Here is a 25,967-nt window from a genome sequence, read left to right as displayed (position 1 = left end):
CCAGACAAGCTCTGTGCTGGGGTACAGGTGGCCTCCTCTTTGGAAAGAGACAAAAGGGAAAATATATTAACTAGCAGGCTGGGGCAGCAGATTTAGGGACACAGATCAAGCCTAGTCATGGACTAAATAGCATACTCAATTGAATGTGGTTAATCTGTGTTTGAGAAACCGTCCCATAATTTCCAAAGCAGGGCTGTCATACATAAATGACACATATTCAACATACATTTATTCTATATGACTCCAATTCTGCTAGCGGCTCAGGGGACTGACTGACCTATGTGAGCTTCTTGGCTTTGTTGTAGAGTGAGTCCACCACTTTGCTCATGTTCTGAATGGTCTCCAGGGCCGCCTCATACGTTGTGTCTACTGCAGGCTCATCGAAGATGATCAGCACACCCTCGCCTTGGTCCAAAATACCTAGAGAGAAGGAGGGATGTGGAGGGATGGTGTCAAGTAGGTACAGAGTCAAGGCAAAAGAAACTGACCTAAAAAATGTGATCGTCTTCCTTTAACTTGAAGTTAATTATTACATTTTCCCAACAACTATGGGATTAATATGACGGGAGGAGGACATCTGGATTTAAACTCCCCTATGTATTGATTTGGAAAGTAAAGCTAAAAGTTTTAATTTGGCTCTATGCTCCAGGATTTTAGATTGGTCGGCAAGTTTTAGCGTCACTGTCCAAATAAATACATAATGAAAAATTTGAACACACACTTCTCTATCATAGACACCTACCGTGAAATTTTGTGTCAAGAATCATCTGTGACAACTTCCTCTCGACATCTCCCTGTGTAGAGGTGAAGAAACCAAATCAACACAGCTAAACACACGCTCACCATGAATGGAGTAAAAAGAACACCAATCATAAAAAAAAAAAAATTAAACACATTTTTAAGCAAGGAAATGGGCAAGGAAAAATAACAAAAATAAGTGAAAGCTGTGCTGACACCATTTAATGTCCTAATAGTGGAATAAGCTATGACTTACTTTAGAGAGTTTTATGAGGGTGGAAATGTGTCCTATCTGTGGGGAGACAGAACAACGGTCTGGAACACAAGCTCAACAAAGCAAAACAAATACTAGACAAAATTCTACAAATATTACTTTTACAAAACACAGCAATTTGAACTTTATATTTACAAATCTTTAAAGAACTTTACAAGACAAAATATCCAAGCTGAACAAAGCTAAACAAATATTAGCCTTTTACAAATAGCCTTGCTACAAATTCCCTGCCAGTAACTTATCAGCATCTCACAACCCTTTCAAGCTGCCCACTCCACTTCCCATAACCCTAGGGGTACAATAAACTGGCCTCTCAAACATGTGTGACCTGGGTTGCTAAGGGGTACATTGTTACTGGGCAGGACACCTGACAGCTCTTTTGACTGTGCAGGCCAGTGTCTGTTCACTCCTCTGAGGGGACTTGTGGGATGGAGTGCGTGCTGAACTGAGTTGTTGTTGTTATTGTTGTAACGTGTGTGTGTGTTTACTATTTACTGTTGGTAGTAGATAATGATAATTGTTTGCTTATATAGTCTTGATCTATACAGTCCTTTATATTTATACAGTCCTTACCAGTCCTCTTGCTGTGCTAATAGTGTACAGCCTATTCATTACTGCTCATCTCCTGTATTACAGAACCACATCCTTCCCACATCTATTCCCTGTCTGCTGTGAGTGTGTACAGCAATAAAGTTCCCTTGTGTGTAACTAAGGTTGCCTCATTCCCCTCTTACCGGGGGAGGTGCTAGCGGGTCACAGATCAGCCCAAACCGAGTCACTCTCTTTCAAGCCTACTACTTTTAAAAACAAAGCAATTCGGATTTTACAGACTTAACAAATTCTTAAAGAATTTTACAAGAACAAAAGCCTAGTCCTGGACTGGAAAGCATGCGCCCACCCTCGACAAAATGCTCAGCTGTAAGCTCACCTGTACCCTGGAGAAAGGCTCGATGACACGGATGAGGTTCTGTTCAAGCAGGTTGTCATAGAGCGTGGTCAAGTGTGTGCTTATGATGGAGTCGTCTCTCAACTCACCTCTGTACTCTGTCAGGGCCTGGAGAGAGGGGGGGATAGAGGAGAGAAATGGGGAAAATAGAAGGATATAGATAGGAGGGGAGAAAGTAAAGTAAAGAGAAAGTAAAGATTTAGCAAAAGAGGGGGATAGAAAGAGAGGAAGAGTAAAACAGGTGTTAAGGAACCTACAATATGGGATAAACAATGCAAGGGATAAAAACAGCAAATGAAAAAATGCATTTGTGCGTCAATGTTATTCAGTGCTATTCAGTTCACTCAACATGCTCTTTTTTACCTTTTCAAAATCATCCAGCGACCGGTTCTTGCTGGCCTGCGCCATGCATTTCAGAGAGTCCGTCTGTCTCCCGGCGTGCCGCAGGGCTAGCTTTCCACCAACGAGACCCTGGACCTCCTCAGGACTACAACAAGACAACAGGTTACTCATCCAAGACATCAACTTTCCTCTTAAGCTCTTATCCACACATAACTAACTAACAGTTGCACTGCATATTTACTCAAATTCCAAAGTTATATCATGCATCAGTATAGTGATTACACATTGATCATCATTACACACAACATATAGAGTTGAGTGTTCAGCTGCTTACAGGTTGAGCATGATTTTGCAGAGCAGCATGTATTTGAGAGCAGTGATCGCTCTGGGGTGGTCGATGGAGTCGTAGCCTTCGAAGGCCTCGTAGAAGTAAGAGTAGGCAGTCTTCCAGTCCTTCTCCTCTGCTGCATGGATGATCCCTGTAGGGGTGGAGGGGTGAGGAGGCTATCAACCTACTCAAATCTGTACCTCAAGTCCTGTTGCGATGCTGATTGTCATGCTTGTTCTCTAATCAGGGATTGATTTAGACCCAGGACACCAGCTGAGCGCAATGAGGTAAACATGGAAATCAGAGGTACAACTGGACTCAATATCTCAACACTGCATGGCCACCTCTGTACAACCAGAAAAAGTCAACCTACAGCTGTGTCTAGTTAGGATCCAGGCCTTTATGCTTGGTGGATGTGGAAGAGCTGGCTGATGCCCTACCACTTTAAAAGGATTTAAAAATAAATTATAAAATGTTTAAAAAAAGAAATAATTTATTTTAAAAACTGTAGAGGACACTCCTACACAGTGGACATAAGAATTAACTATTGGTGGGTGTTGTAAGGGAGGCGAATGGAGAGTAGCGGACCTGACTGCATGTCCAGGGCGGCCTGTAGCTTGGGCGGGCAGTAAATGCCGTTGGCGGTGGTGCGTGCAGAGGTGAGGGCAGCTCGGGCCTTGGGCAGGTTGCTGAGGCCGTGGTACGTCTTACTCTCCAGCAGCTGTACCTCCACCAGCAGGGCCTTGTCATCCATCTTCTTCAGCTCCTGGAGTAGCTGGGTGCCTGTGGGAGAGAGGGATAGAAGGAGGGAGGGATGGAGAGAGAGGGAGAGACATGAATGAGTACACCAAGCCAGAGTTGGCAGATATGAAGGGCATTTTTTAAAGTACTTTAATTGGGACTGGTCAACTGAAGTGTATAAAACAGAGTTAACATGTATCTGATGTGCACTTATTAGGAATACCAACTGTAAACATATTCTGCTTTTTGTTGTGATTAATATTTTTTTGTTTCTGTACAAACAAAAAATGCACCTAGATGAAGCGCCTCCTGATACCGCTTTGTGTCAAAATACAGAGAGATAAGACGAGCCTGGAGAGAGAGAGAGAGAGAGAGACAAAGTCAAGGATACCACCACCTCTGGAATCATCTAACATAATCATCACCACCAGAGGTCCATTTTAAGAAAGAAAATTCTAAAATGGTTCAATTGGAATTTCAACTCAATTCCCAAATTGACAGAATTGAAATGTGTCATCAAGATACACCAATGGCCCTTGCAGCAAGAACTGCAGCGCTACATAGAGCGAAATAGACTCAAGAACCCTAAGACGGGCTTAATCTCCATCCACTGTAAACCATTTAGTGAGGCGAACCAAACCCATCATGTCAGTGCTCCCGCTCAGCTCTCTTCCAGTGGGGTCCCCTCTTCCACTCCTCACCTCCAGGGCCTGTCTGAGGAATGTTCTCTTCTCAGCCTTGGCCCACTCAATGCACTCCAGACACAGCTCCACCTCCTGGCCTGTAGCTGCCTCCATGTCCAGAAACAGGTCCAGCAGCGAGCGCACCAGCCGCGCTGCCTTGGCCTTGCTGATGGAATTCAGAAACGGCCGCACATACTTCAGGAGACCGCCCAGCTCTGAGGGACCCAGACAACAGGTTGGAGGGGATCAGTTAAAGCAAGCCAAGGTGAGGAACAGAAACACTAATATTGATCACAATGACTAGGTATTTGGGATGCAAGGTGATTTGTAGATCAGTAATTCTGGGCAGTCTGCATGCAATGTAATCAAATCTCAAACTTGCGCACAGTCAAGGAGAAACTTGTCACCGTCACTCTCACCAACATTATAGAAAAAGTTAATTTCCACAGCATTTGTCAGCAATTTAGTACGCTTCGTGTTTTGTTTCCTAGCCATACTGAAGATCATGACAAAACTAGTCAGTATTAGTGTTGCATGGTATCAACTTTCGAGAGGACAATTACATTAAATTCTCAAGAGCAATTCCTGAGGGGGACACCAAAAGTAGTGCTGTAACACATAGCCTACATTGTAATATGTTAAACGCATATTGAGGAACCATAATTTCTACTACTGGATAATTGATAGGTAGTTAACTGAAGGGTTGTCCCAAATTGTTCAAATGCTTAAATCATTATAATACTACTACAAATAATAGTTATAGCAGTGTTCCTTATCAGTCCAGTATGTTTGCAGGTGTTTGTATTTACAACCAGCAATACCAAGAAAGGCCAGTAGGTGGCAATGGTACTGTACACTTTATGGGTGCAGTTTTCGTAAATACAATCTGATCTAAAATAATCTCCATTGAGAACCAAAGTTGGTCTCAGTATTGAATTTACTTTTTCACTTTACTTTTTCTGCTACATTTATATAGTCATTAAATATGTGCCACTGACCTGAATCTACTACAATAGCTTTACAAGAACAAAAAGCTCAAAATAAGTACAGTTCTAAAAACGAAAGAACTACTTCAATGAATAACCCAAATAAATCGACCAAAATATCCTTCAAAAATATTTATTGTTCAGTCAGTGTCTCAACTCTTCAAACAAAAGCTATGGACAAGTATGTCACAAAGTAGCAATTTTAAATAAAATAACAAAATAAATAGTAAGTGTACTGTCATGTACTAAAAACTACTAAACAAAAGAACAGATTTACTACACACCAGGGGTTCTCAAACAGGGGTCTGTAGACCCCTAGGGGTCCCTGGTGTAACTGCAAGGGGTCCGTGAAATAAAATAAGTATAATGAACATACTTTACATATAATATAGAGGGGGTGGGGGTCCCTGAGGACTGCCTGCCTTGCCTCAAAATATACAGGGGTTCCAGTACCCAAAAAAGGTTGAGAACCACTGCTATACACACTACTGAACCGAACATATATTTGTGGGTTTCAATGGATCCAACAAATTGCTGGCAGATACTTTCCCTCGAGACTGTCCAGCCCTTACATTACAGACAACTATGCCATTCAGTCCCTCTTGGCCCAAGCTAGCCCGTATCCAAGCCTTCATCCTGCGGAGTGCACTGAAACTCCTCTCAGCCTCACATGAAGACACTGGCACCACAAACAAAATTCTGATCAGCACCTCAACTTGGTGAAACAACCCCCCGCACCTCCACTGGAAGCCTCCTTGAGGACCTCTGCTGCCTCTCCACTGCTGCTACAGGTGTATTTGTTGCAAAAGAGGCGCAACTGCCCTGAAAGAGAATTTATGTTCAGCTCAGGGTACTCATCCAACTCCCCCGTGAGAAGCGCTCTTTCCAACTTTTGCAGGACGTTTAGACTGTCCTGGTCAAAATGGTCAAACTGAACCTCCACACCATCCAACACTTTAAAAAAAATTCTGCCCTATAGTGATCCACTGCTTTGCCAGCAAATCGTCTTGAGTGTGTCTCAATGGATTCAATCAATGTTGTTGCTTTCTCATACAGTGCACGGTAGCTTTCGTCATTTCTCTTGCCCCTAAGAGATGACCGCACACACACACACACACACACATTCAACTGCAGCCTGCATACCGGAGACAGTCTGAGTTTTCTTCTGCAGTGAAATGTTTAGGCATTCAAGCTCTCCAAAAACAGCAGAGGCAAGTGTGAGGCCCAACACAGTCTTGCCTATGCTGAAGTGCTCAAATATGCCACTGGCAGTTAAAGCTGTATTGGATACAATTTTTGCCATCTCCTCTAGGCTGCTTAGTACCCACTCATACTGCCCTAACACAGCTCTAACAGCAGTATTCCGCACAGCCCACCCTGTTGGACATCAGGGTTTTAGGGTGGTCAGATGTGCATCGTTGGACGTGGAATTTGATTCAAACATGCTCTTAAACCTAACTGATTGACCCAAGAAAGGGAATCCCGGATCAGTGGGGAGGCTGAGCAGCCAACCAGTGTAATCAGATTTACACAGTGTGCTCCACAATGCACATAGAGGGCTAATGGCTGCTGCCTCCTCACAATTGCTAGTGCACCTGTGTATTTTCCTGCCATGTTTGAGGCACCATCGTAACTCTGTCCACGTAAGCCAGACATGGGCAAATTGAGCCTCAACACATCAGTTGCTACTTTCGCAATGCCCTCGCCTGTTGTCTCCGACACCCTGGATAGCCCAATAAACTCCTATTGAGGGACAATGTCATAGTCAACATAATGCAGGCAGACACTCTCCTGTTCAGCACCAGAGACATCATGAGTACCGTCAACAATTACTGAAAATTGTACAAATCGGAAGAGACCTAATCTCAGCTGCAATGCCTCGAATGACTCGAATGACTATTGGCCATGATGTTCAGAATTTCATTCTGTGCACATTGTGGTATGCTCTGTTAACCACTTCAGTAAAATGGGATCCTCCTCTTCTGTCCTAAGTTTCAAAAGCTGGTATAAATTCCCACTGCCTCTAAAGGCTTGTCCCGGTCTTGCCACATGCGGCACCGAACTAACAATTTTCATCAAGCAGTTCATGCCTTGCGTCCTCCTGCCGTTTACCCCACGCACTGGATAACAGCTGGTGTGCTGCTACAGTTAAAGTTGCAGTGGGTTAGGCAGTTTTGATGTGCTGTGAATTTTACAGTGGATTTTCTCCAGTTCCTAAAACCTGCACTAATGAAGGCAGCATCTGCTTTTTGGCCAAAATATGGCTGGCTTGAAACCCTTGACTACAGTGCAAACACTCCTTTTATTGATGGTTTATAATGTAGCCATGGGAAATCGCGAAACCATTTCTCTTGAAACGTCAACACTCACTTGGCAAGAGTTTGCGGTTCTATAAAATTGTGGGTGTGGCTGATATGGTTGTGCGCCATCACTGAGGTAACTGGACAATACTGTGCCACTGTCCCCTATACTGGTGCTGCTGGCAAAAAGGTTGACACCTGGTCCTGCCGTGGCTGTGACACTGTCCTCTGAAGTCTCTCTCCCTGGCTCTTTCCCTTTCACCACCCTCACTGACTCACAGTCTGTCTCCTAGAAAAGAAATAAGGTGTTTGCCATACTCCTAACTACCGGTACCCAAAACTACACAATTAATCACAACAGCAATACCATTGCCTTAAACAAATCTTGGTTCAGTCACCAGTTTAAGTTGAGAGTGGGGGTATCCATGGCATCGTCCAATTATGTCCCTATTTTACAAGTCTAAAAAAGAGAACCTTTCATAATGTTGACAAACAAAGACTCAAACTTACCTGAGACTCCCTGTCTCTGCCAGTCTGTCCCTGCCTATCTGTCCCCAGCTCTGCTGTCTATGTGCCATCTGTTGCCCGCTCTGCCTAATGACATCATTAAGAAACATTGCCATTAGCATTTCACGTCTTTCTTATGAACATTTTATCAACTAGTCTTTGAGATATTAGGCTACTAGGGCTCTTACTTTGCATTTTGGTGTACTGAAAAATGCTCTGATTTCCGTCTTTTCTACCTTGCTGGCGACACACACACTGTGCAGGTTATTTACAGTAGGAGATAGATGATCGAAGTTCGCAATCTTTTGAAATTTTAAAAGTCGCTATTAAGTGTCTATAATCAGTGCTTTCATTGCATATTATTGAAATAAATAGTTGTTTACAGTAATTTATTGGGTGGGACAAATCATATTTTTCCCAGATTCCCAGATCCCCCTGGGATTGCCGCCTATGGGTATACCGGTACCACGGTACCAAAACATCATGATACCATTTAAGAATACCGTAGTACTGTTTCATTTGATATTACTGACTTTTTCATCCCTACCGATCTAAAGAATCTGCTGGCGTCTGTTATCAAATGTTTATAAAAGTCAGCTTTGTTAATAAATTCAGTTGAATTGAAGCAACAGCCACTTGTCTCTTGTATGGGCAGGTCTAATAATATCCACTTCAATTTCATGCGCATATCACGTGTGGCAGCTGTAATCAGCCAGCACCATCCTCTAGACCATCCCAAGCCCTCACTCACCTGCTTCTCTCCGCCCGCTTTTCACTCACGTCTATTCCTCCATCAGTTTTTTTAAATATAATTTTGCCGTGATAGCGAGCAGAGATGCAGACCCAGATGAGTCTTCTGTTACATTTGCACATTTATTACATTGGAGCAGCATGCAAAGCGAGCAATGTTGATACATTGTATCATTTCATCGCCTGTTAAAACCAAGAGCACAGACCAGTCTGAGTAGACTTTGCAAGTTCACCGTGATGCAGTCTCAGAGTCAGAGGGGAAATGGAGCACCGCTGCGCGACAGGCATGGAAAACGGCATCTCTCTCGCCTAATCAGTTCAAGAAATATGACCCATATTACCGGAGGTTTTTTCTTTCTAAATCGAAATTTGCGTGGATTTTATATAATTTCACAAAACATGTCGCGGGCTGTTCTAAACTAATCCCGAGTCGCTAATTACTGGTTTAATAACAAACAACGTTCAGTCATATTACCTAGATAGCAAACAACCTGGTAATGACAGTAGGTTTAGGCAAATTGGATTGGCACAGGAAGGAAAAGGGTCTGCTGCTACTCATATAGGCCTAGTGTAAGCTTAAACTATATAAAACATCTATTTTTGGTGCCCCTTAAATTCTGTTTGATGCCTAACGTTTTAAAAGTTGGGAGTAGTGTCTGTATGTGTGTTTGAGAGTGAGGGAGACAAAGTGTGATGAAGGGAGGGATTGTGTGTCTTAACTGAAGAGTAAAGAAGGTTTTGTGCAGTGTTTTCCCCCTTACTGACACAATGACATGCAGATCATTATGCATGTATATCCCATGATGTTGGTGGCACCTTAATTGGGGAGGACGGGCTCGTGAAAATGGCTGGAGCCATTCCATTTGCACCGTTCCAGCCATTATTATGAGCCATCCTCCCTTCAGCAGCCTCCACCGATGTATATTCCTTCCTCCCATTGTTCCTGCCAAATCACAGGTAGGCCGTTGCAAATATTAGCAAAATCAGCCATTCTATGCAGTATTATATTATACACTTAACTGTGTGAAGTTAAATTCAATGTGTTGTATTGAGTAGAAGTCTGAATATCAGTGACAGGTTTTTGGAGAACATTTCGAAAACGTAAACAAGCGTCTGGGGACGGGGCGAACAGGATGCTAGGCCACAGATTTTCTTCCACCATGGTATCGCGATACTACTCGGTACAGTGATACTTGGCCTGGTATCGTATTGTTTGCAAAATATTGGTATCGTGACAAGCCTAGTCAGCATCATTCTCTAGTAGAGGTGATGTGTCTACTCTGAGTCTGCACTTATCTACCTGAAATCGGAGGGGATGAGGAAGGGTGGATATGTTACCTGCAGCCTGGCCCGTCTTAGCCAGCAGACCACCCAGCTCCAGGATGCTCTGCTCTTTGACACGCACCGCCTCCTCATCGCTCTCCTGGATGTCCCGCTTTACTGGAACAAACAATAGAAGGATACTTGTTGACATGGGCAGCACAACCTTTTACACGTAGACCTAGCGTAATAGATGGCAACATCTAGGCTATATGTGACAAAAAATGTGCAAACTATAATTACTGCCATAAATCAGTTACTGCCATAATCAGTGGGGATGCTCACTGCTTTCAGTTGTCAGCTAGCTGGGGGAAAATCATCCCTGGGTCCAACATTGGACATAGTTCACTAGCAGTCAATGTAACAAAGGCTGAGCCACTATCTTCTGCTGTCAATAAATCTGATTTAGCTGGCTCTACTTACCAACAAAAATGTGTAGCTAGTTAGCTAACATTACTGACATTACACCGAGGTAAAGACAGTTTCAGGTTGGAAATTCAACGGGTAGTCACGCTTTCAAACAACAAAAGCTTTCAAACCACTTCAGCCACAGACTCCAAATAAGTGTCATGATGTTGGAAAAATTGCGCACAACATTGCACAGATCTTATTTTCACGATTTGGATATTAATTCGCTTTCCAACGCTAATAAACATGTGGAAATGTGAACAGGATTTTGTATTCCAAGTTGATTTAATTAGTAAACAAAGTACAAACTTTTTTTACATTCAAATTTCAATAGCTCCTTGGTCATGTGACCTACTGACCTCAACCAAGGTTCAGAATGTCCACCGACTACACTTCTATATTGCACACCCTTTAGTTTGTCCATTTTCATCATGATTTTACATACATTTTTCAAAATGTTAAATTTCAATAGCTCCTTGGTCATGTGACCTACTGACTTCAAACAAGGTTCAGAATGTACACTCAGTGGGCCTACCCATTGCACACCCTTTAGTTAGTCCTTTCCCCTGCCCTACCCAGCCCACAGCAGAAGGACAAACTAAATAAAGGGTATGCAATGTGTAGGCCCACTGAGTGTACATTCTGAACCTTGTTTGAGGTCAGGTGCTATTGAAGCTATTGAAATTCTAAAGCTTACAAAATTCATGTAAAATCAAGTGATACATTCTGAACCTTGTTTGAGTCCAGTAGGTCACATGACCAATGAGCTATTGAAATTAGAAACATCGAAAATTATTGTAAAATCATGTGAGATGAAAATGGACAAACAAAAGGTTGTGCTACATATCAGGCTACACAGTGGATATTCTGAAAGTCATGTGAGGGTTGTAGGTCATAAGACTAAGGAGCTATTGAAAATTTAATATTTTACAATTCTCGTAAAATCTCATGAGATGCAAATGGACAAACAAGGGTGTGCAACGTGTGGGCACACTGAGTGTACATTATGAACCTTGTTTGAGGTGTGCAGATCACATCACCAAGGCGCTATTGAAAAATGGTAAATAATTTAAAATAGTGTGAGATGTAAACCAACAAAAAAAGTGTGCTATGTGCGTCTATGCCATCGGGTTAGCTATAACCAGTTTTGAAAGTTTTAGGAGTAATGGTTAAAGAGCTATTGAAATTTGAAAAATGTGATTTGTCACCATGTTGACGGTCCCTAACTGCTGTTGTGGGCGTAAGAGTTAGAAAAAGGCATTAGTCAGATAGCCATCACATTTAGCTAGATTTGTAAATAAAATAAAAACATTTAGCTGGCTAGATGATTCGAATCTTAACGTATACGTTCTGCTACAGTAGAAGGTTGGAAATGCCTTTTGTTTAGATTAACACAGCTGAGCTGGTGCAAGATATGGCTTGGAAAACGTACCTCAATCAAGGGATATATATGGAATTGTACTCCGAATTGTCCCATTATCCCACCTACTACATGAGAAGATTGAACGACTGCTAGTTAAGTAAACTGAAGTTTTTGTCCTCATGCTAGCTAACAGTAGCCACAAAAAAGTGCATTTTAGCCTATTCTTTGATTGAAATACCGGTCGATGTAGCGTGAAAGCTTCTGATACAGCTCAAACAGCTTTGATAAGCCCAATTATTTTTGCAACAATTCTAAAGGCAAATTGTGTTAAAAAAAAATAAAAAAAATGGCCATGATTACAAATAGCACATTCTCTCTCTCAACTGATAATTGAAGTACGCTTCCCTGTCACCATTCAAGTGCATGGCAACTAGGCAGGCTTCAGTGCGTGACACACCACTTTGCAATAAGCTGGAGGCAGTACGCATTTGAAAATCATGCTTAATTGTTTGAAACCAGAACGTTTCATTACATGAGGCATGTCTTACCTTGCCTAGCCAAAATCCAACCAAATGTGCAGGCAATAATTTTATGAAGACTTCCATAAGCCATTGAAACTAGAGGTCGGCCGATTAATCGGAATGGCCGATTTCAAGTTTTCATAACAATCGGTAAATCGGTATTTTTGCCATATATATATATACATTTTTTTTTTTTACACCTTTATTTAACTAGGCAAGTCAGATTAAAAACACATTCTTATTTTCAATGACGGCCTAGGAACGGGGGTTAACTGCCTTGTTCAGGGGGGATTCGTTTTTGCAACCTTCTGGTTACTAGTCCAACGCACTAACCACATGCCTTACATTGCACTCCACGAGGAGCCTGCATGGCAGGCTGACTACCTGTTACATGAGGGCAGCAAGAAGCCAAGGTAAGTTGCAAGCTAGCATTAAACTTATCTTATAAAAAACGTCACATCACAATCTTAACATAATCACTAGTTAACTACACATGGTTGATGATATTACTAGTTTATATAACGTGTCCTGCGTTGCATATAATCGATGCGGTGCCTGTTCATTTCTCATCGAATCACAGCATACTTCGACAAACGGGTGATGATTTAACAAGCGCATTTGCGAAAAAAGCACTGTCGTTGCACCAATGTACCTAACCATAAACATCAACACCTTTCTTTAAAATCAATACACAGGTACATATTTTTAAACCTGCATATTTAGTTAATATTGCCTGCTAACATGAAATTGTGTCACTGCTCTTGCGCTCATTGCCTGGCTCGTTGCGAACTAATTTGCCAGAATGTTACGTAATTATGATATACCATTGAAGGTTGTGCAATGTAACAGGAATATTTAGACTTAGGGATGCCACCCGTTAGATAAAATACGGACCGGTTCCGTATTTCACTGAAAGAAAAAAACGTTTGTTTTCGAGATGATAGTTTCCGGATTCGACCATATTAATGACCTAAGGCTCGTATTTCTGTTTGGTTTATTATATTATAATTAAGTCTATGATTTGATAGAGCAGTCTGACTGAGCGGTGGTAGGCACCAGCAGGCTCGTAAGCATTCATTCAAACAGCACTTTAGTGCGTTTTGCCAGCAGCTCTTCGTAATGCATTGCGCCGTTTATGACTTCAAGCCTATCAACTCCCAAGATTAGGCTGGTGTAACCAATGTGAAATGGCTAGCTAGTTAGCGGGTGCACGCTAATAGCGTTTCAAACGTCACTCGCTCTGAGACTTGGAGTAGTTGTTCCCCTTGCTCTACATGGGTTACGCTGCTTCGAGGGTGGCTGTTGTCGATGTGTTCCTGGTTCGAGCCCAGGTAGGAGCGAGGAGAGGGACGGAAGCTATACTGTTACACTGGCAATACTAAAGTACCTATAAGAACATCCAATAGTCAAAGGTATATGAAATACAAATCGTATAGAGAGAAATAGTCCTAGAATTCCTATAATAACTACAACCTAAAACTTCTTACCTGGGAATATTGAAGACTCATGTTAAAAGGAACCACCAGCTTTCATATGTTCCCATGTTCTGAGCAAGGCACTTAAACATTAGCTTTCTTACATGGCACATATTGCACTTTTACTTTCTTCTCCAACACTTTGTTTTTGCATTATTTAAACCAAATTGAACACGTTTCATTATTTATTTGAGGCTAAATTGATTTTATTTGTATTATATTAAGTTAAAATAAGTGTTCATTCAGTATTGTTGCAATTGTCATTATTACAAAGAAATAAAAATAATAAAAGCATTTTTTTTTTTTTTTTTAAACGGCCGATTAAATCGGTAGCGGCTTTTTTGGTCCTCCAATAATCGGTATCGGCGTTACAATCATAATCGGTCGACCTCTAATTGAAACCAGTAGCCTTTTTCTCTCATGTTCAATTGGTTTTCAAATCAACTTACTTTCATTGTCCAGTAGCAAAGGCCAGTGGTATAAAATACTTTAAAGTACTACTTAAGTAGTTTTTGGGGTATCTTAACTATTTATATTTGACTACTTTTACTTCACTACACTTCTAAAGAAAATGTACATTTTCACTGACACCCAAAAGTACTAGTTACATGTTGAGTGCTTAGCAGGACATGAAAATGGTCCAAATTACACTTATCAAGAGAACACATGGTCATCCCTATTACCTCGGATCTGGCACTCACTAAAAACAAATGCATCATTTGTAAATTATGTCTGAGTGTTGGAGTGTACCCCTGGCTATCTGTACATTTTAAAAACAAGAAAATGGTGCCATTTGCTTTGCTTAATTTAAAGGAATTTAAAATGATTCATACTTTTACTTTTGGTACTTAAGTATATTTAGAACCAAATACTTTGACTTTTACTCAAGTAGTATTTACTGGTTGACTTTCACTTGAGTAACTTCTATTAAGGGTTTGGCTGGGGTAGGCCGTCATTGTAAATAAGAACTTGTTCTTAACTAACTTGCCTAGTTAAATAAAAACATCTATACTTTTACTCAAGTATGACAATTGCATACTTTTTCCACCACTGGCAAAGACACACTCCTAGTCATATTGGTCACCAATGCTAGTTGTTGCATAGGCCTATTTAGATCTCCCCTTTTTCTAAATTTCTAATGAATATCTGCATCTCTGTCAAATGAAACCGCACACAATGGTAATTTTCCGCTAATTGCATTATGGAACATACTGTTTAATGGAGCGTGTAGTGGCTTAGAGTAGGCCTAGACTATAGAATATATCTGAGCCTACATTTCTTCACACAGGAAAACGTTGGCCCTTTATAAAACACATTTCATGCAATTCTACAACACTTAACTGGAAAAATGTGTAATATGACATTCTAACTTGGAGGAAATTACTGTCCAAAAACTACTGTTCAAAAACAAACACAAGTGGCACTGACAAGGATATGGCCAAAGTTCTCCGCTGGTGCGTTCAATTAAGTTGAGAATTTTGATAACTAAGACAGATTGGAGACGCCGTGACTTTATCCATATTTTGCTACGTTACAGGCTTATTCTCAAATGGATTCAATTGTTTATTCCCCCCTCAAATCGACACACAATACTCCATAATGACAAAGCAAAAACAGGTTTTGATAAATGTTTGAAAAAAACTAAAACAACTGAAATATCACAATTACATAAGTATTCAGAACCCTTTACTCAGTTGAAGCACCTTTGGCTGCGATTACAGCTTCGAGTCTTCTTTGGCATGACACCACAAGCTTGGCACACCTGTATTTGGGGAGTTTTTCCCATGGGCTCCTGAGTGGTGCAGCAGTCTAAGGCACTGCAACTCAGTGCTTGAGGCGTCACTACAGACCCTGGTTCGATTCCAGGCTGTATCACAACCGGACATGATTGGGAGTCCCATAGGGCGGTGCACAATTGGCCCAGGTTAGTGTTTGGCTGGGGTAGGCCGTCATTGCAAATAAGAATTTGTTCTTAACAGACTTGCATAGTTAAAGGTTACAATTGAAGTTGGAAGTTTACATTCACCTTAGCCAAATACATTTAACCTCCGTTTTTCACAATTCTTTAAATTTAATCAAAGTAAAAAGACCCTGTCTTAAGTCAGTTAGGATCACCACTTTATTTTAAGAATGTGAAATCAGAATAATAGTAGAGAGAATGATTTATTTCAGCCTTTATTTCTTTCATCACATTCCCAGTGGGTCAGAAGTTTACATGCACTCAATTAGTATTTGGTAGCATTGCCTTTAACCTCTCTGGGACGCTTGCGTCCCACCCGCGGGACACACTATTCAACAGCCAGTGAAAGAGCAGGGCAGCAAATTCAAAACAACAAAAATCTCAATTCAAATTTCTCAAACATACAACGATTATATCCCATTCTAAAGATACACTTCTCGTTAATCCAACCACATTGTCCGATTTCAAAAAGGCTTTACGGCGAAAGCACAACATTAGATTATGTTAGGACAGCGCCGAGACAAGAAAAACCACACAGCCATTTTCCAAGCAAGGAGAGGCATCACAAAAACCAGAAATACAGCTAAAATTAATCACTAACCTTTGATGATCTTCATCAGATGGCACTCATAGGACTTCATGTTACACAATACATGCATGTTTTGCTCGATAAAGTTCATATTTATATCCAAAAACCCCATTTTACATTTGGCGTGTAATGTTCAGAAATGTTTTGCCTCCCAAAACTTCCGGTGAATGAGCACATCAATTTACAGAAATACTCATCATAAACGTTGATAAAATATTAAAAACTGTTATTGAAAGAATTATAGATACACTTCTCCTTAATGCAACCACTGTGTCAGATTTCAAAAAAACTTTACAGCGAAAGCACACTTTGCAATAATCTGAGTACAGCGTTCAGACACGAAACCAAACCCACCATTTTGTGGAGTCAACAAAACTCAGAAATAATATTATAAATATTCACTTACCTTTGATGATCTTCATCAGAATGCACTCCCAGGAATCCCAGGTCCACAATAAATGTTTGTTTTGTTCGATAAAGTGCATAATTTATGTCCAAATACCTCCTTTTTGTTTGCGCGTTCAGTCCACTACTCCAAATGCAGGAAGTGCGTGCAAAATGTCACGATGAAAAGTAAAAAAAAAAAGTTATATTTACGTTCGTAGAAATATGTCGTAAAAGTCAATAACAGCTTTGTAAATCTGCCACAATGTAAGGGTCGATGCTGGTAGAGACAAGAAGCAGGTACAGGGAGTGAACATTTAATGGCGATGAACATGGAACAGGACAGGACAGGGTCTGGATGTGAACAGATAACATTAATGCAGACACAGGGAACAAACAGGAGAGCAGACATTTATAGACGGGGCAATCAAAGGGATTGTCTTTAGGATGTTTTTAACAAAATCTTCAGTAATATTCCAACCGGACAATTCCAATGTCTCCAGAAAAGAAAAGGAACACAGCTAACGCTGACGTGAGCGCGAGCCTCTGAGCTCATGTCATTTTCTCACTCATCAACTTCCAGGCCCTCTTGTTCGCTCCATATTCACAGTAGAAGCATGAAACAACGTTCTAATGACTTGACATCTAGTGGAAGCCTTAGGAAGTGCAAAATGAACCCTAAGTCACTGTATAGGCAATCACTTGAAAAACTACAAAACTCAGATTTTTACACTTCCTGGTTGGATTTTTGTCAGGTTTTTGCCTGCCATATGAGTTCTGTTATACTCAGACATAATTCAAACAGCTTTAGAAACTTCAGAGTGTTTTCTATCCAAATCTACTAATAATATCCTACCTTCTGAGCCTGAGTAGCAGGCAGTTTAATTTGGGCACGCCTTTCATCCGGACGTCAGAATACTGCCCCCTACCCTAGAGAAGTTAAATTGTTTAACCTGTTGGGGCTAGGGGGCAGTATTTGCACGGCCGGATAAAAAAAACGTACCCGATTTAATCTGGTTACTACTCCTGCCCAGTAACTAGAATATGCATATAATTATTGGCTTTGGATAGAAAACACCCTAAAGTTTCTAAAACTGTTTGAATGGTGTCTGTGAGTATAACAGAACTCATTTGGCAGGCCAAAACCTGAGAAGATACCTTACAGGAAGTGGCCTGTCTGACAATTTCTTGCCCTCCTTGATCATCTCTAACAAATACAGGGGATCTCTGGCATGACGTGACACTTCCTACGGCTCCCATGGGCTCTCAGAAGGCGGGAAAAAGCTGAACGATGTAATTCCATCCCCAGGCTGAAACACATTAGCGCGTTTGGCAAGTGCTCTATCAGAGGGCCATTAGACTGAGGCTCATGCATGAGGGGATAGCATGCTTTTACTTTCACTCTCTTTGTAATAAAAAACGATTTCCAGGTCGGAATATTATCGCTTTTTTACGAGAAAAATGGCATAAAAATTGATTTTAAACAGCGGTTGACATGCTTCGAAGTACGGTAATGGAATATTTAGAATTTTTTTGTCACGAAATGCGCCATGCTCGTCACCCTTATTTACCCTTTCGGATAGTGTCTTGAACGCACGAACAAAACGCCGCTATTTGGATATAACAATGGATTATTTGGGACCAAACCAACATTTGTTATTGAAGTAGAAGTCCTGGGAGTGCATTCTGACGAAGAACAGCAAAGGTAACAACATTTTTCTTATAGTAAATCTGACTTTGGTGAGTGCTAAACTTGCTGGGTGTCTAAATAGCTAGCCCTGTGATGCCGGGCTATGTACTGAGAATATTGAAAAATGTGCTTTCACCGAAAAGCTATTTTAAAATCGGACATATCGAGTGCATAGAGGAGTTCTGTATCTATAATTCTTAAAATAATTGTTATGTTTTTTGTGAACGTTTATCGTGAGTAATTTAGTAAATTCACCGGCAGTGTTCGGTGGGAATGCTAGTCACATGCTAGTCACATGCTAATGTAAAAAGCTGGTTTTTGATATAAATATGAACTTGATTGAACAAAACATGCATGTATTGTATAACATAATGTCCTAGGGTTGTCATCTGATGAAGATCATCAAAGGTTAGTGCTGCATTTAGCTGTGGTTTGGGTTTGTGACATTATATGCTAGCTTGAAAAATGGGTGTCTGATTATTTCTGGCTGGGTACTCTGCTGACATAATCTAATGTTTTGTTTTCGTTGTAAAGCCTTTTTGAAATCGGACAGTGTGGTTAGATTAACGAGAGTCTTGTCTTTAAAATGGTGTAAAATAGTCATATGTTTGAAAAATTGAAGTTTTTGCGTTTGAGGTATTTGAATATCGCGCCACGGGATTACACTGGCTGTTGAGTAGGTGGGACGCAAGCGTCCCACCTAGCCCATAGATGTTAACTTGGGTCAAACGTTTCGGGTAGCCTCCACAAGCTTCCCACAATAAGTTGGGTGAATTTTGGCCCATTCCTCTGACAGAGCTGGTGTAACTGAGTCAGGTTTGAAGGCCTTCTTGCTCGCACACGCTTTTTCAGTTCTGCCCACACATTTTCTATAAGATTGAGGTCAGGGCTTTGTGATGGCCACTCCAATACCTTGACTTTGTTGTCCTTAAGCCATTTTGCCACAACTTTGGAAGCATGCTTGGGGTCATTGTCCATTTGGAAGACCCATTTGCGACCAAGCTTTAACTTCCTGACTGATGTCTTGAGATGTTGCTTCAATATATCCACAAAATGTTCCTCCCTCATGATGCCATCCATTTTGTGAAGTGCACCAGTCCCTCCTGCAGCAAAGCACCCCCACAACATGATGCTGCCACCCCCCGTGCTTTACAGTTGGGATGGTGTTCTTCGGCTTGCAAGCCTCTGCCTTTCTCCTCCAAACATAACGATGGTCATTATGGCCAAACAGTTCTATTTTTGTTTCATCAGAACAGAGGACATTTCTTCAAAAAGTATGATCTTTGTCCCCATGTGCAGTTGCAAACCGTAGTCTTGCTTTTTTATGGCGGTTTTGGAGCAGTGGCTTCTTCCTTGTTGAGCAGCCTTTCAGGTTATGTCAATATAGGACTCGTTTTACTGTGGATATAGATACTTCTGTACCCGTTTCCTCCAGCATCTTCACAAGGTCCTTTGCTGTTGTTCTGGGATTGATATGCACTTTTTGCACCAAAGCACGTTAATCTCTAGTAGACAGAACGTGTGTCCTTCCTGAGCGGTATGACGGCTGCGTGGTTCCATGGTGTTTATACTTGCATGCCATTGTTTGTACAGATGAACGTGGTACCTTCAGGCATTTGGAAATTGCTCCCAAGGATAAACCAGACTTGTGGAGGTCTACAATTTTTTTTTTCTGAGGACTTGGCTGATTTCTTTTGATTTTCCCATGACGTCAAGCAAAGAGGCATTGACTTTCAAGGTAGGCCTTGAAATACATCCACAGGTACACCTCCAATTGACTCAAATTATGACAATTAGCCTATCAGAAGCTTCTAAAGCCATGACATTTTCTGGAATTTTCCACGCTGTTTAAAGGCACCGTCAATTTACTGCATGTAAACTTCTGACCCACTGGAATTGTGATAGTGAATTATAAGTGAAATAATCCGTCTATAAACAATTGTAAAAATTACTTGTGTCATGCACAAAGTAGATGTCCTAACCGACTTGCCAAAACTAGTTTGTTAACAAGAAATTTGTGGAGTAGTTGAAAAAAACGAGTTTTAATGACTCCAACCTAAGTGTATGTAAACTTCAGACTTCAACTGTAAATAAAAAAATGATTTGCAGATCCTCTCAAGTTCTGTCAGGTTGGATGGGGAGCATCACTGCACAGCTATTTTTAGGTCTCTACAGAGATGTTCAATCAGGTTCAAAGTCCAGGCTCGGGCTGGGCCACTCAAGGACATTGAGACTTGTCCAGAAGCCACTCCAGCGTTGTCTTGGCTTTGTGGTTAGAGTCATTGTGCTGTTGGAATGTGAACCTTCGCCCCAGTCTGAGGTCCTGAGCACTCAGGAGCAGGTTTTCATCAAGGATCTCTCTGTAGTTTGCTCCGTTCATCTTTCCCTCGATCCTGACTAGTCTCTCAGTCCCGGTCGCTGAAAATCATCCCCACAGCATTATGCTGCCACCACCATGGTTCACTGTAGGGATGGAGCCAGATTTCCTCCAGATTTGACACTTGGCATTCAGGCCAAAAAGTTCAATACTAGTTTCAGCAGAGCAGAGAATCTTGTTTTTCATGGTCTGAAAGTCCTTTAGGTACCTTTTGGCAAACTCCAACGGGCTGTCATGTGCCTTTTACTGAGGAGTGGTGTCCATCTGGCCACTGATTGGAGTGCTGCAGAGAAGGTTGTCCTTCTTGGAGCTTCTCCCATCTCCACAGAAGATCTCTGGAGCTCTGTCAGAGTGACCATCGGGTTCTTGGTCACCATCCTGAACAAGGCACTTCTCCCCCGAATGTGCAGTTTGGCCAGCTCTAGGAAGACACTGTCGTTCCAAACTTCCATTTAACCTGTTATGGACAGACTTCCGCTAGCAGAACCCCGTTCTGCCAGCGGGACCCCTAGCCAACAGCCAATGGAATAGCAGGGCTTGAAATACAAAACAACAAAAATATCATAATTACATTTTCTCAAACAATCAACTATTTTACACCATTTTAAAGATAAACTTCTCGTTAATCCAACCACATTGTCCGATTTCAAAAAGGCTTTACGGCGAAAGCATAACATTAGATTATGTTAGGACATCAACTTGTCAAGAAAACCACAGGCATTTTCCAAGCAAGGAGAGGCATCACAAAAACCAGAAATACAGCTAAAATTAATCACTAACCTTTGACGATCTTCATCAGATGACACTCCCAGGACTCAATGTTACACAATACATGTATATTTTGTTCGATAAAGTTCATATTTATATCCCAAAACCCCATTTTACATTGGCACGTGATGTTCAGAAAATTTATTTCCTCCAAAACTCCCGGTGAATGAGCACATCAATTTACAAAAATACTCATCATAAACATTGATAAACTTTACAACAGTTATGGAAAGAATTATAGATACACTTCTCCTTAATGCAACCGCTGTGTCAGACTTCAAAATAGCTTTACGGCGAAAGCACATTGTTCAATATTCTGAGTACAGAGCTCAGCCATCAAAGCAAGCTATACAGTTACCCGCCAAGTTCTGGAGTCAACTAAACTCAGAAATAGTATTATAAATCTTCACTTACCTTTGCTGATCTATGTCGGAATGCACTCCCAGGACTCCCAAAAGAAATGTTTGTTTTGGTCCAAATACCTCCTTTTGTTCACACGTTCAGATCACTATCCAAAGGCAAAATGCGCAAGCGCAAAACCAGAGACGAAAAGTCAAAATGTTCCATTACCGTTTGTAGAAACATGTCAAAAGATGTTTACAATCAACCCTTAGGGTCTTTTTAACATGAATATTCGATAACATTCCAACTGGACAATAGCGTATTCATTACAGAGGAAAAAGAAGGAACGGCGCACCTGTCTGCTCACGTAGTAAACAACTCCTTGGTCTCAGGCAGTCCACTGATTGACTGGGCTCTTATTATCTACCCAGTAACAGTAGAAGCATGAAAGAAGGTTCTAAAGACTGACATCTAGTGAAAGCCTTAGGAAGTGCAATATGACCCCACAGACATTGTAGTTTGGATAGGGATTCAATTGAAAAACTACAACCCTCAGATTTCCCACTTCCTGGTTGGATTTTTCTCAGGTTTTTGCCTGCCATATGAGTTCTGTTATACTCACAGACATCATTCAAACAGTTTTAGAAACTTCAGAGTGTTTTCTATCCAAATCTACTAATATTATGCAAATATTTGACTCTGGGCCCGAGTAGCAGGCAGTTTACTCTGGGCATACTTTTCATCCGAACGTGAAAATACTGCCCCCTATCCCTAACAGGTTTTAAGAATGATGGAGGCCACTGTGTTCTTGGGGACATTCAATGCTGCAGAAATGTTTTGGTACACTTCCCCAGATCTTTGCCTTGATACAATCCTGTCTCAGAGCTCCGCGGACAATTCCTTCGACCTCATGGCTTGGATTTTGCTCTGACATGCAATGTCAACTGTGGGACCTTATATAGACAGCCTTTCCAAATCATGTCCAATCAATTTAATTTACTACTCCAATCAAGTTGTAGAAACATCAAGGATGATCAATGGAAACAGGATGCACCTGAGCTCAATTTCAAGCCTCATAGCAAAGGGTCTGAATACTTATGTAAATAAAGGTATGTTTTTGTATTTGCTAAAAATGTGCAAAAATGTCCAAAAACCTGTTACTGCTTTGTAATTATGGGGTATTGTGTGTAGCTATTTAATTTATTGTGTGTACATTCATTTAATAAATGTTATAATATGGCTTTAAGGTAACAAAATATGGAAAAGGGGAAGGTGTCTGAATACTTTCTGAATGCACTGTACATGGCTGTCTCTGGGAAATGTTGTCATCCAAATTTTAAATATAATTATACTGAATATAACGTGACATTTTCTAAGGCTTCCAATGGCACTCTAAAGCCGCCAGAAAGTGGAATGCGGTGTCTGCTGTCTCTGGGCAAAGAACAGCAGCAGAATTTGTAAGTGGTCAGCCTGGGGACAGTGACACTGGAGATGCGCGGTCACGAGACTACTCAATTTTTTTCTTTCAGCCTTTGAATGAATACAACGTTGCCCGGTTGGAATATTATCGCTATTTTACGAGAAAAATAGCATAAAAATTTATTTTAAACAGCGTTTGACATGCTTCTAAGTACGGTAATGGAATATTTTGAATTTTTTTGTCGCGAAATGCACTCACGCGTTACCCTTCGATAGTGACCTGAACGCACAAACAAAATGGAGGTATTTGAATATAACTATGGATTATTTGGAACCAAAACAACATTTGTTGTTGAAGTAGAAGTCCTGGGAGTGCATTCTGACGAAGAACAGCAAAGGTAATCCAATTTTTCTTATAGTAATTCTGAGTTTAGGTTGTCCCAAACTTGGTGGGTGTCAAAATAGCTAGCCGTGATGGCCTAGCTATGTACTCAGAATATTGCAAAATGTGCTTTCGCCGAAAAGCTATTTTAAAATCTGACACCGCGATTGCATAAAGGAGTTCTGTATCTATAATTCTTAAAATAATTGTTATGTATTTTGTGAACGTTTATCATGAGTAATTTAGTAAATTCACCGGAAGTTTTCGGTGGGTATGCTAGTTCTGAACATCACATGCTAATGTAAAAAGCTGTTTTTTGATATAAATATGAACTTGATTGAACAAAACATGCATGTATTGTATAACATAATGTCCAAGGAGTGTCATCTGATGAAGATCAAAGGTTAGTGCTGCATTTAGCTGTGGTTTGGGTTTATGTGACATATATGCTTGCTTGGAAAATGGCTGTGTGATTATTTGGGTCTATGTACTCTCCTAACATAATCTAATGTTTTGTTTTCGCTGTAAAGCCTTTTTGAAATCGGACAATGTGGTTAGATTAACGAGAGTCTTATCTTTAAAATGGTGTAAAATAGTTGATTGTTTGAGAAAACTGAATTGTGGTAATTTAGTTGGTTTTGTATTTCGCGCCGTGCGATGCCATTGGCTGTTGGCAAGGGGTTCCGCTAGCGGAACGTCTGTCCTCAACAGGTTAAGTTTTTACTAAGCACTGTCAGCACTTTCGATTCAACACTTTTATAAGCCATAAAATGTGCATTCTCCCTACTTCCATTTGCACTACAACCAGCACTGCAGCTGCAATGAATGAGTATGAAAGTGTATCGATAGGCTTGCATTGTTATTATTAGGGGCTTAAGTCTTTTTTAATATCAAGTAATATCAACGAATACTTTCTCTGGTCATAGGAGTAACAACATGAATTTGTGCGGTGCGACTCGAGTTTAGCCATCAGCAGGAAGACAGTGACCCTTTTTGGTCAGTGTCAGTGGAGAGCGGAGGGATGTTGAGGCGGACCCTCACTCTGTTTCCCTCTCCCGCCGCTGAGACTGACCATCAGAAACAGGCACCATCAGCCCAGTAAAATAGAAAAAGGTCATCATTTAAATGTATGCTCACTCAGCTGTGCTTCAGGAGTAATATAAGTGATCCATTGCCAGTGTGATCATATAGCCTACCTCGATTATTTTTTTTAAATGTATTTTTTTTTTAAACTGTTCTGAGAAGAACAGTGTATTGGCAGGGCAATTCAAGTAAAGCCAATATGCGGTGATAATGTATAGGTCCTATAGCCTACTGCACATAGTTAAAAGCAAAAACCATGGTAGAAATAACGATTCCTAATTGGGTAGGTACATATTCAACGTATTACTACAGTACTGTTTTAATAGGTTAATTTTGCATAGGCTCACTCACGTTTTTTTAAGAAGTAATGTTAAAAACATCTGAGCGGTAAACCTCGGCTTGAATTTTGACTCAGAAAAGGTTGGTGACCACTAGTCCACTGGGTCTGTGTAGCAGGCGTCCATATTCTCACACCCCAAATCCCGGTCTGGTCTGTCGTTCCCGAAAGTCCCGCAATGTTGCGTCGATGGGTATACGGTTGGAATCACTTCTGTCTGTGTCGGAATCTTCTATCATTTAGCTAGCTATTAATTCTATGCGCAAGCAAAATAGTAGTTAGCTAACGTTACCTAGCTAATTGTACAGCATGCTAGCTCCCGGTGTCACTGCTGCTGACTCACTGTGACCAATGGGGGAAGCCCGGAACGGTCATTGAGCTAAAGTACGGTAGCTAGTTAAGCAAGCTACTAAGTTGCTAGCTAACTTCTCTAACCCATGAACAGGGCCTCTTTTAGCGATAATCTACACGTCCAATACACTCGGATACTACAGGTTATGTTGTAGCTATATACTTACCTATCGAATGTAAAATATTGATAGATGCGTTCCGGTCTGAGCTGAGAAGAGACTGGGCTCTTTGAAACTCAGCCACTGCCGGGGCTGCCATCTTGCCTCCTCTCAAGACGGCTTGTTTCCGGTCTGTCAATCAACGTTGCTCTTCTTTTTCCTTGAAGTTAAATGGCGGTTGCCGACACCTATTGGACTGGAGTATGAAGCCTATGTTTCACAGACAGAGAAGGAACCTTGCCTAGTGTCCACTAATGTTGTCTCCTAGGGTAGCAGACTGGTTTCACGAGGCTAGTTATCTCCCTAAAATAAAATACAAATGTAACCTCCTAACCTCTCAACACAGGTTCTCCTTGATCTGGACTATGGACAACTCCATGTATGTGTAAAGGATAGGAACCACCCCTGTTTCCCAGTGGACCCTTAGTGAGGTTTCTTTTATTGA

The 25,967-nt window shown here is 41.1% G+C and overlaps 1 protein-coding gene across 4 annotated transcripts in view; it reads right to left on the bottom strand.

Annotated features, from left to right (window-relative positions):
* Positions 1-25,754, bottom strand: part of LOC106583882 (26S proteasome non-ATPase regulatory subunit 11) — a 27,274-nt gene extending 1,520 nt beyond the window's left edge. Inside the window, exons 1-13 of one of the 4 annotated variants that reach the window (XM_014168506.2) lie at positions 25,532-25,633; positions 9,934-10,035; positions 7,849-7,932; positions 4,005-4,267; positions 3,663-3,720; positions 3,217-3,411; positions 2,635-2,779; positions 2,322-2,445; positions 1,941-2,066; positions 995-1,030; positions 743-794; positions 278-420; positions 1-37 (exon numbers count right to left, since the gene is read on the bottom strand). The exon at positions 1-37 is cut by the window's left edge and continues 1,520 nt beyond it. In XM_014168506.2, coding sequence (XP_014023981.2) covers positions 278-420; positions 743-794; positions 995-1,030; positions 1,941-2,066; positions 2,322-2,445; positions 2,635-2,779; positions 3,217-3,411; positions 3,663-3,720; positions 4,005-4,166 — 1,041 coding nt within the window. In that variant the 5' untranslated portion in view covers positions 4,167-4,267; positions 7,849-7,932; positions 9,934-10,035; positions 25,532-25,633 and the 3' untranslated portion in view covers positions 1-37. Of the gene's footprint in view, positions 38-277; positions 421-742; positions 795-994; positions 1,031-1,940; positions 2,067-2,321; positions 2,446-2,634; positions 2,780-3,216; positions 3,412-3,662; positions 3,721-4,004; positions 4,268-7,848; positions 7,933-9,411; positions 9,539-9,933; positions 10,036-25,531 lie in introns of those variants that run through there. The other 3 variants (XM_014168504.2, XM_014168505.2, XM_045706182.1) reach the window with 3 other exon arrangements.
* Between the last annotated feature and the right edge of the window lie 213 nt (positions 25,755-25,967).

Source organism: Salmo salar, chromosome ssa23 (genome assembly GCF_905237065.1).
Source record: "Salmo salar chromosome ssa23, Ssal_v3.1, whole genome shotgun sequence".
In the NCBI taxonomy this organism is placed as follows: domain Eukaryota; kingdom Metazoa; phylum Chordata; class Actinopteri; order Salmoniformes; family Salmonidae; genus Salmo; species Salmo salar.
The sequence above is the reverse complement of the archived record's forward strand: the minus strand, read 5'-3'. Positions and strand labels throughout refer to the sequence as shown.